Source organism: Eurytemora carolleeae, unplaced genomic scaffold (assembly GCF_000591075.1).
Source record: "Eurytemora carolleeae unplaced genomic scaffold, Eaff_2.0 scaffold1218, whole genome shotgun sequence".
Taxonomy (NCBI): domain Eukaryota; kingdom Metazoa; phylum Arthropoda; class Copepoda; order Calanoida; family Temoridae; genus Eurytemora; species Eurytemora carolleeae.
Window position 1 is genome coordinate 25194 of NW_019397107.1, and position 11984 is coordinate 37177.

The window sequence follows — 11984 nt, forward strand, 5'->3', positions numbered from 1 at the left end:
GGGTTACTATGCAGACCGGCCTATGTAGTTAAATATCAGCAGCAAAGTGTTTAGGCTGTCCCAAAAACGTACAATAATAATTCAATAGCCCTGAAATACGCAGAGCAGTAATTGATCATGATAAGCTTGGAAAATTACATTAAAAAAATCTTTCAATGTATTTATTAATTTGAGATTAAATGATTTAGCTTTTGTGAAGACTCATATACAGTTAAACTTTTTAGACATCCTCAAATAAAGCAATGTTTTCCTCTTTCTCTAGTAATCTCGTTATGTTCAGTATCAGGGTTCATACAATGAGAATGAAAAGATTTTTTTAATCCAATTTTCTTGTTTAGAATCCAATTTAAAAACATAAAAAACTATTTGCAGTTTTAAATTGTATTATGAAATTTTGTCGACAATCATTTCCTTATTTTTTACAACCTTTGTGAAGAAACTAGATTGAAAATTGTTTTAAAAGTTGCATCTTTCGCTAATTTTGAAAACAATTTACACAGAACTAAATGTGATTGTACACTGTAAAGTAAAACCACAAACATTTCAAAGTTTTGCTCACACAAATCAAGACAACTACGAGAAGTTGCATCAATATTTAAAACTAAGTGTCCTATAAGCTGCACCGCCATGGCCCTTGGTTTTACTTCACTAATTCACTCATACTTATACTCAAGGTACTAATGCAAGGAAAGTTAATTGCGGTCGCGTATACTCTGCGTATATATTGAAACCAGTTCTTTCTGGGCGGAATTTGTAAACAAAAATAGATGCATCAGTGTTTGTCTGGTATCCAAGGAGATAAAAACATTTATTTTTAATTATTTTGAAAATTCACATAATAGTTTCCTATGACCAGAATGTTTCATAGATTATTTTTGGGAAAATTGATTCCATGTCAGTCTGTGACATCCGTCTTGTGTTTACTTTTCCGCCCAAAGACAGTACACTGCAGCACAAAAAATGCGTACACCTCTGAAATAACTTTCCTTGCATTAGTACCTTGCTTTAGCTTGGCTCTAGTTTTAAAAAAGTAATTGGTAAAATTCTCAAAATTTTGTGCGTGAAAGCTTGCAATTCTTGGATCACTGTGTCCTAAAGCAATTAAGTTTATTATCTTTGGATCAAATATAACCCTGATCTCCCCCTTTGTTTAAAAAAAGTTAAAAATATTAGCACAGTTTTAAATTCTTATTTAAATTAAAATTGTTATTTTGATTCATTGCACTGGATATTCTTGTCCCTCTGGTTTACTAGTTTAATCCACTTTTTTATACAAAAACAGGAATTAATTAGATTGAAAGAAGAATATCTTGTAAAATTCATTTATCGAAACCTTTGCACCCCCCCCAACCCTTTTAAAATACACAAAACCGTTATGTTTTTTTATTTAAACTGCTGAGTGTAGACACCATACAATCTTTGAAAAAAAATAATTTGGGCATTTTTTTGGTAAAGCAAGCCACCCATCGGCCATCCTGTAATTAACAAAATTTTTATATTTGAAATTGGCAACAAACATCTTTTTTCTTGAATTCTTGAAACAAGTTGAATAAAGTGGAACTAACGAGGTTAAAGTGTATAGAGTGGAACTATCGAGGTTATAGTGTATAGAGTGATGATGTACGCTAATCCTTTACTAATTGTACAGGCCATATACTCCACTTCCAAAGGTCAAACTGTATATTACAGTATAATTGCTCTCTGGGCCGTAGTAAATTTGAATTCAATCTGGACCTGCCCAGTTTGTACCGGCCTGCCAGATAACAGCGTGTACGAACCCGATCCTATGGTACAGTACGTCGCCCTAACAAGACTAACATACGACAGGGGTTAATTTTCTTGGCATAGTCCCGTCCGAGGGCTAACTATGACAACTCCCATGGCGCGTTCAGACTTTTTACAGTACCCGGCCTAATCCTAGGCCTATTTGACCGACCCAAGTGGCTTAGTCCACCGTGATTGGGTTGACTTTTAATTGCTGAGAAAATTTAATTTCCAGAAAAAGCTGGGTTCCCAAGCTAGTATAACAAAAAGAATACATTTCTAGGTATTAAGTCATTTATCTATTGTAGGAAAGGTGTCTATCCCTGTATCTGCTCCACACAATGCTGAGGAAGACGACAGTATCGGAAGTTGTATTATCTGCGTCGGATCTACAGGAACAGGGAAGAGTTCAACGATAGCAAAATATACAGGTAATTTGTTTTTACGAACAAACGACCAGATTAAGAGATACATTATATATCGAAATGGATTTTTAATTTTAAAACTTTGCTAGAAATGGGAGAAAAAAATCAATAGATTTGCTTTTTTTTACAAAATTAATAAATAAATTATCTAAGAATTTAAAATTAGAAAGAAATAATAAAATTGACAAAATTTTCCATCACGTGCCAATCAGATGTCTAAGAATAGTTATCAGATTTAAAGATTTATAAATCTATCATTTGAAATTCTGTATGTCTACAGTGAGAACCAGAATACTCTGGAATAGAAAGACGGCTTTTGGACTCAAAAATAGTCCAATGAACAGAAGACATAGAAGTTGTCTAGTGTAAACAGACCCTAATAACTTGATAAGTGATTAAATAAGTTCCTGGTAAAACTATTTGCTCTGAGCTGAAAACTTTAGAATGAGATATCCTTAATCCTGATCGCTTAATCTGAGTATCCTATGCACACACTTTTGATTTTATTCTTAATCCTCTTTTTTGAATATCACTACTGTATAAAAGTTACGTTTGATAACAATTACAGATACAATGCTATATCGATTGAACTAATATCCGATTGAATTAAAGTCAGCTGTTTTCACAAGCCGGCTTTTAGAGCATTTAAGCAAATATAAATTTAATCATGTTAATATAAACTTATTAAAAAATATATATTTTATCACATTTTAGGACTATCATCATTTTAAACATTAGTCTTAATGGTTAGTTCAATTGATATGACACAATTAACATCAGAAAAAAACCCGGTTTTTTCCAAAAAAAAGAGTACATCTTAACATGTTACGCTGATGGTTGAATTTTGTACTTCTTTCTTGGATATCGAATACGTATTAAAATATTCTCGGGTTTAGTAAAACCAGGAGTTTAAGCATTAATCTTGATATCCATAATTCTAAAGTTTTCAGCTCTGTAACAACATCAAATATACAAAAATATTTCTATAATGTCGTCTTCCAATACTTACTGTATACATGGAAAACATTAATGAGGAAATTTTTAATCAAGGATTCTAACAAAATTAGAAGAAGTAAATTTAAATTTAAGTTTTATTATTTTTTTAAACAAGGAAAACTGTATTTTGTATTTCCAGCTTGTATTGACTGTAATAATGACTAGTTGAAGATGTTAGGGGGTGATAAAACAGTAACATAAACTTGACATAAACTTTAATTTGTTTTTATTTTATGTTTTTAAAACTAAATAGAAATGTAAACGCCGACTCCCCAACTATTTCTTAACTTATAAATCTTATTGAAATATCGGGAGCAATTTTGGATATTTATTTTGCTAAATATTGATTTATTGATTAAAAAGATAAACATTGAACCATCGGAAATAAAAGATGTCAAATTTTTTTTTCAATTATTCAAATAACTAATTTTAACATAACGTGCAAAGACGACTTTATGTTTTTTTAGGTTCTAAAACCAAGTCCGGTTCAGGGCACGACAGGGTAACCAAGAACTGTGAAATTCATCGAAGTATTTTGGTAACTTTTTATTTAATTAGTTGATATACTGGTGAGCTGCAGACTATTTTATGTACCACTGGTAAATTTAATAACTACTATTAAGATAACTACTATTTAAATATAGAATAAATCAAATTAAATATAAAAGTTTTGTTCTTTGATGATTTAAAAAATAAACGTTTAATAAATATTCACCTAAGTAAATGAAAAAATTTAATTTTTTTCCTCCTAAATTAGTTTTTCTCAACGTTTCAGAATTTTGGTTTTCTAACATTAGTAATTAATAAATAGTTTATTTTTATCGATTTATAATTTAATTTAGCTCGTCCTTTAATATATATCTTGAACCCTCCCTTTAAGAACTAAAGGTGTAATCGTACCAGGTTGGACCAAGCACCATGATTTACGTATTTCTCTGTCTTAGAAAACAACAATCAACCGGAAGTGGTTTTGTTTTCAGAAACCTGTTTTAAAATTGTTGTAAACACATAAAAATAATAACATTCCTTCTCTGTTCAAAGACATATGTTCTTCACTGTTTATCTGCCTCTTAAAATTACAAGAAAAAAACATTCCAAAACGAAACTTTAAAACTTTAAATCTCAGAGATTTTTACTAATATGGTAATCTCCATATCCTCCATATAGTGTCATTTAATTTCGCTTGAATACTATTTAGAAGTTCACATCTGGTCTTAAATGGACTGCTAGCGTAATTTTAATCAAGTGACCCTCCATGCAAAGATGGCAATGCCCGATTTACAACGGTACCTTTGAAACCTTAACCTGATCTAAAATGTGGAAGATAAGTCGTTTTTCTGACTCTAAAAGTGTTAAATTTTAATAATTTCCTATTGCTCCTTAAAAGCAAGAAATGCGCAAGTCACTTTCGCAATGAAACCGCAATCAAAAATATACAGTTTAAAAAACAAAAACATGGATATCTTTAATTAATATTTGATCAGACAAAGATTTTTAGGGTATTGTTGTGAATCGGGCATTGCCATCTTTGAATGGAGGTTAACTTAAAAATTACACGTAACGTTAGTTCAGTAGTTGTAACGGTAAAGGTTTATAGAAATATGTTTCAACCAATTTGGCTCGGTAAAATGTTGCATTTTTTAATTGCCCCGAAACATAGATTGTATACCCACGATCTAAACAATTATATACCTTTATTTGTAAAACTTTTCATAAGATGAGTGAAGTCGCAATTTCTTATTGATTTAGGATGATGATGAGCCGGTTTGGGTTGATACAGTTGGCTGGGATGATGCAGAGTGTGAAGACGACGAAACTTTCAAGGATATTCTTCGGTTTATTGATAAATATAATATTACCAAGGTGAATATTCAAGTACATATACACCGGGCGTAAACATATCCCAAATTTACTAAAAGGGGCTGTTTCTTTGGTGTACAGTCCCGTTTTGCATTATTTAGTCTGAATGTGTACTGTACAGCTTGCTCTAGCAACTTAAAAGTAGGCCCGGTATTTGAGTTTGGAGTTTGTACTGCATATAAGTTTGCAGTCCAGAAGTCTTTTTAAATTTTAAATAATGTACTTTACAAATAAAGAATACAACAGTATTTAAAGTTTCTAGAAAATGACTTATCAATATTGTTTTTTTTTTGAGTTTTTAGCTTGGTCTTTTTTTAACACCATACTTAAGAAACACGTGTTTTAAATAAATAATTCTAAACCCCATTAAAATTAAATCGATGACATGTTATGTGAGCAGATTGAAAACAGTATTGACATATGCTGAACAAATACTAAAAAATATAAAAATTTTACCCAATGTATTTTCAAGTTTGCAATACTGCAATATATCAATTTATTAGTGACTGGAAATATTCAAAAAGTAGAGAAATCTATTTAATTCCATGATTTTTAATCATACTAATTATTTCATCATGATTATTAAAATGATTAAAAAACTGCCCCCGGAGGGGGGGGGGGTGAAAAAAGGGGAAAATCACGATTACTGATATTTTTAATATTTTTTATTTAGAATTTAAAAGTCATCCTGTTTAATGTTAACCATAAGACCATGATGAAAAATACAAAAGAAAAAATTATTTTTTACGAAAACTAAATTCCTTTATAGTTTTATGACTTGATAAAGGTATAAAACATTATCAGAATTGACTACCAATATATTGTTTAAAAGTTGATTGTGTAACGAAAAAAACTAATGAATAAATAATATTTAGGTAAAGGCTGTGATCTGGAATATATCTCCAAATGTGAGACGGGACGCATTACTCCTGGGGCAGGCTAGACTCATCAATATGTTCCAGGTATATAGGGTACCCAGATCCGGATACTACTGGATACATAGATCCGGATAATACTAGGATACCCAGATCCGGATACTACTCGGATACATAGATCCGGATACTACTCGGATACTCAGATCCGGATACTACTCGGATACCCAGATCCGGCAAGAACGAACGAACGATCCCTTCAAACAGAAGTGGAACATTTCCAGACTTATGACTTCCAGAAGTTTTTTCAGAAGTTTCGAGTTTTCTTCTTGAACAGTCGTACCAAATTACATTATTTTGCCATTAAGTATTTCTACATTTTTTAATGCAAGATCAGGACTAGTACAGTCTGCAAAAAGTAAAAATAAAATCGAGATAAAGTCGGCTTTTAAACTAGTTTCAAACTAGTATTTCAACTAAGTTCTGTTTGTTGGAATGCAATTGGATTTTTTTAATAACTATATTTAGACGATTAAGAATTGCACACAAATAAATCGTTAATCGATTAGCCTAGTTCAAATAACAGTAGGAAAATGATGAATTTTTTTAATAACTATATAAAGATGATTAAGAATTGCACACAAACAAATCGTTAATCGTTTAACCTAGTTAAAATTATCAAATAAATAGCTAATCGTTGAACCAATTCAAGTAGTAGGAAAAATTTATATGCTGATGCATTTAAAAGAAAAGGAAGTTATTGTTTTGAATCTCTGATGGGACTATTTAAGAAAATCATTATTTAAAATAACATTTACTATCCCTAAATCTTAATAAAAACTAGTAAAAACTAGATACTTTAATTATTTTTGAAAACGTTTGAATTTTGGTGAATGTGCTTTAGTTGTATATAATTTATGTTAGGAAAGCATTGTCACGGATTCCTAATCTATTATAAATTTTAGCAATTTTAGCATGTTTAACTTTTCAAAACGAATCTTTTATTCTTTTTAAAACTTACATAATTTTTTAAGTGAAAACTTGTCTGTATAAAAATAAAGAAAAATTTTAATTCCGAGGATCAAAAGAACTCCATACACAAACAATATGTCTGCATTTACTGAAGCAGATACAAAACGACCAAATACAAACATATAAAAACAAAACGTCCAAAATCCGAAAAAAATGCTCAAAAACTTAAAATAATTAATTTGTAAAAGTTTTGATATTAGTTAATATTAAAACAAATACATACATATATACATATACGATACATATATACATATACGATACATATATAAATGCACTTGTACCAACTGACGTTCATAAAGCAAGACTGATTTTTAGATTTATAAAATAACTATTAAATATTGTTCAGGAAAAAATCTGGAATAATGTGATCATTGTGGCTAAGCAAAGTTTAAATCCAGATCATGATTGTCAGGAAAGACTCTTCACAAAATCATTTATTCAATTTAAAATTCAAAAATTTTAACGTTTTTAAAAAAATTTGATGAAAGGAACTGGGTTCTTGTAAGGAACTTAAACTTTCGAATCCATCTGCCTTTAAAATATGATGGATTAAAACTTTGATATTTCAAACTTAGATTGTTTGTTCTAACAGAGTTCATAGTTTTAAATATCAAAGGTCTACGACATCAGGTTGCAAAGATATAGGGAATTTGTGGCAAGCACTTTATAGCTCCTTTGATTTTGATAAATAAATAAAAATCGTCCTAGGACAACAAAACACTTTCTTATTAATACAAAAACTAAATATTTTAATTTTCTAAATTTTAAAGAGTTTACGTTTATCAGGGTGCCCTAAAAGCAGCAGAGGATTATGCCAAACAATATATTCATTATACAGGTACAGATTAGGAATCAGTGATTTAAAGGGAGTGGCTGACTATGTATGGTAGTTGAACTGAGAGTGCAGTATTAAAGAGAACATTCAAAGAACTCATTTAATACCTATCAAAGTGCTTACTGTGTATGATTGCTAAGAAGAGCTGCAAATTAAAGGATTGTCCATGTTGGAGGCTTGCTCTCAAGAACCGATTTTTTGACATTATTTAATAACCCGGAGGAAAAACTTTCTGGAAGAATCAAAGATTGCAAAAAAAGATAAATTGAATAAAAAAATTATTTTCGATGATAAGAGTTAATTTCGTTTTCTCAGTCTGTTCTTACACAAGAAATTAATTTTTTTAATCCTATACATTACTCTATAACACTGCAATTTCAGTTCAACTCCCATACCTAGCCAGCCACTCCCTTTCATGGAAGGATTTGTGTTGCTTAATCCCATTTTAACATTTAAACATAAAAGTGTTTTTTCCTATCTCCATATATGGGATTTTAGATCGATCCTCTTTACAGAAAGCAATGCACATATCTACAGTGAAGACGGAAAAGGAGCGGAAAACTCCCCTCTGTTTTCTAAATCACTACATTTTTGTAACCATGAAGTTGTGAACCTTTTCCTTTATAACCATGAATTATGTCAGATAAAAAAGTCAAAATTTGATTTATTAAAAGTTTCAACTTTAAGTCCTAAACATATCAATTATTATATTTCAGGATATAGATTCTACCAGGATCAAACTTAAAGTCCTAAACATATCAATGATTATATTTCAGGATATAGATTCTACCAGGATCCAACTTTAAGTCCTAAATATATCAATGATTATATTTCAGATATAGATTCTACCAGGATCCAACTTTAAGTCCTAAACATATCAATGATTCTATTTCATAATATAGATTCTACCAGGATCCATCTTTAAGTCCTAACCATATTAATGATTATATTTCAGGAAATAGATTCTACGAGGACCCGACTCTAAGTCCTAAACATATCAATGATTATATTTCAGGATATAGATTCTACGAGGATCCAACATTAAGTCCAAAATATACCAATGATTATATTTCAGGATATAGATTCTACGAGGATCCAACTTTAAGTCTTAAATATACCAATGATTATATTTCAGGATATAGATTCTACGAGGATCCAACATTAAGTCCTAAACAACGAGAATATTTCATTTGTTCAGAGGAAAAAAATTTAACATTTTTTCAACTTTCAAAGTTTTCTGATCATTTTTAAACCTTGCTGAATGCCGATTGCTAATGTATCACATCTATGCTTATTATCAATAAATTAAGTTTTTGTTTTCATAATTTTATAAAATTCAAAATGGACTTTTTAATTCAAATTCTTATTTTTGAATAAATTCTAAAATATTTTTATCTGAATGAAATTTTCATATATATACGTAAATGGATTTTGAGAAGAAAGCAAAAGGAGCATAGTCAGAAATTTTTTCTTACGGGGGGGGGCCAAAAAAACCTGAATCCACCACCCTCAATATTGCGTAAATATGAATGTTAAATATATATTATGTAGACGCGGCAAACCTACAATATAAAAACAGATGAGGAGATCAGAGAAATACTCAAGGAGAAGCTGGCTGAACTCAAGGATCCGGTTCAGGTCGTCTTCAAGACCAAAAGATGCATTGTCTGCTCGGTGAAGGGGGATGAGAGACTCCTGTCTCCGTTCTGTCACATGGAGGAGCAGTTGGTGCATCCTGGAGTTATTGAGAACCATCATCCTGGAGGTATATTACAGTATTAGAACATTTGGTTCGTAATATGTAACTACTGATAAAGAAAATGTTAGGAATATCTCACAAACTTTTATTTCAACAAAATGTTCGTAATTCGTAAATTTTATTTTACGAACAAAATCTTAGGATTTTTTTTGGACGAAATACAAACAATATACAGTAAGTGCAATTTATTGAGTGTTCTGAAGTAAAACAAAAAAAAAACTATCACATCAGAATATTTTGTTTCTTTTGCAATACACATAATTGTAGGAAAAGAAGATGAGTTATTGTATTGAATCCCGTCTAAATGTACCTTAAATTCGTAAATATTTAGGTCAAGAGATGTTCCATCCGTCCTCTCACTACGTGATAGAACATGATGGAAGATTAAGTAAAAGTTGGTATTCATCATTGTGTTGCGGCACTCTGCGCAAACCCCGCTACACGTGCTGTCGAAGACGATCTGGGAAGGAAGGCTGTAAAAAGAAATGGGCCTGCTGTAAGGCGAGCTGGGAAGATAGCGAAGGTGGTTGTCAATATAGGTAAATGTTTAAAAATTTCAGATAAAAATAATTTCAATACATTCTATCAGAATAAAATGTCAAATTTTCATGATTTTTAAAGCTAAAGACTGTAGACATAATGATCGAGTGACTCTTCATTCAAAGAAGGATAAACTTGTCGAACATGGTGGAAATTAAGATGCAAGTCTCACGAAAATTGTCGAAAATGGACGAAAATTCCAATCGCATAAATGTCAGCTTTTAATGTGTCGTTTTATATCAATTTGATACTTGGTTAAGATGCAAGTCTCTCGAAAATTGTCGAAAGTGGACGAAAATTCCAATTGCATAAATGTCAGCTTTAAATGTGTCGTTTTATATCAATTTAATACTTGTTTGATATGCTAGTTTGTCTAAAATTGTCGAAAATAGTCGAAAATTACAATTGCATAAATTTGTCAGCATTTAAGAAGTCGTTTTTATAACAATTCAATACTTGTTTGAGATGCTAATTTGTCGAAAATTGTCGAAACTTGACGAAAATGGTCCAAAATTCAAATTTCATAAATATCTGATTCACAACGGTAAATCTTTGTATGAGTAAAAATGATAGAGTTATTCCTCTTAGAGTTATCTTAAAATTGATTATTTTAATGGCTGTTCTCTTTAAGGTAAATTCAGGATTTATACAGCAGAAGAATACAAGGGAAATTGTCGGAATTCAACACTTTTTCAATAGAAAATCGACGATATTTTAATTGCTTGGATAAAGGCTCAAAAGCTTCTGTTGTTAATAAATAAGATCAACAAAGAGTTTTTTGTATAAAGTATTTTTCCAGGTATAAATGCTGTGGAGCCCTGGTGTCCAAAAGTACTAGTGGATGCTCTCCCCGCTACCACTGCTGTCTCCGAGAGGTGAATAGTACAGGCTGTAAGAAAGTTTGCAAAAAATGCGGGAAAGATTGGGGTTCAGATGCGGGAAAATGTTTCAAGAAGGAGCATACCTTGGTTGGTATCATGGAGAAAACCGAAGAGGAGATTGAAGCAATGAACGCAAGCCTGAGAAAGCCTGAACCTGAGATAAATATACTCAGGGACACTAGCAAGGAAGAAGATCCGTTCCTACCTGGCCGGAAGGACGGAAGCAGGAAGAGTAATCATAAGTTCGGTTTACCCCCCGTGATAACTTATCATATGTTCTAGCTTTTATATAAAATTGTAGTACTATTTTTCATTACAGGCATTATTGTTTAAATTTATTGTGATATTTAATTGAAAATTTACAGCCTATAGGTTTTATACTAATTATGTAACAGTAACTATATGTATTTACAAAACAATTTGATAATTAAATATTTTAATAATAAAATGGTTTGATGTTAGATTATCATTCAAATATACTGATTTTTCATGTTTTATTGGAGAGGTACAGTGGAACCCTTAAAACTATTTAAAAGGGAGACGACTGTACAATTCAAATTGTGATTTTAAACAGCCCAACAAACATATATACAGTGTTCAAAGACCCCAATTTTATTTCAGAAGTTGATGTTCATCCTACTGCATGAACAAACCATTTGTTTTCTAACAAGATCAAATACACACTTATGATTGGATTCTATACTAAAGCTACTCAAGGTATATGAACAGGTAGGTTGGATTCTATACTAAACCATTCTAGGTATATGAACAGGAGGGTTGGATTCTATACTAAACCTACCCTAGGAAAAAAATATGAGGGTTGGATTCTATACTAAACCTATCTAGGTATGTGAGCAGGAACGTTGGATTCGATGCTAAAACTATCTAGGTATATGAACAGGAGGGTTGGATTCGATGCTAAACCTATCTAGGTTTATGAACAGGAGGGTTTGATTCTATATTGAACCTACTCTAGGTATATGAACAGTAGGATTGGATTCTATATTAAACCTACTTCAG

At 31.0% G+C, this 11984-nt stretch overlaps 1 protein-coding gene across 2 annotated transcripts in view; it reads left to right on the plus strand.

The window, feature by feature from the left end:
* Positions 1 to 11425, plus strand: part of LOC111711903 (uncharacterized) — a 22162-nt gene extending 10737 nt beyond the window's left edge. For both annotated transcript variants that reach the window (XM_023486387.1, XM_023486386.1), the window contains exons 3-12: positions 2073 to 2195; positions 3653 to 3723; positions 4935 to 5048; positions 5921 to 6007; positions 7296 to 7361; positions 7736 to 7787; positions 8920 to 8984; positions 9336 to 9549; positions 9875 to 10082; positions 10883 to 11425. In XM_023486387.1, coding sequence (XP_023342155.1) covers positions 2073 to 2195; positions 3653 to 3723; positions 4935 to 5048; positions 5921 to 6007; positions 7296 to 7361; positions 7736 to 7787; positions 8920 to 8984; positions 9336 to 9549; positions 9875 to 10082; positions 10883 to 11246 — 1364 coding nt within the window. In that variant the 3' untranslated portion in view covers positions 11247 to 11425. The remainder of the gene's footprint in view (positions 1 to 2072; positions 2196 to 3652; positions 3724 to 4934; positions 5049 to 5920; positions 6008 to 7295; positions 7362 to 7735; positions 7788 to 8919; positions 8985 to 9335; positions 9550 to 9874; positions 10083 to 10882) is intronic.
* The last annotated feature ends 559 nt before the right edge of the window (positions 11426 to 11984 follow it).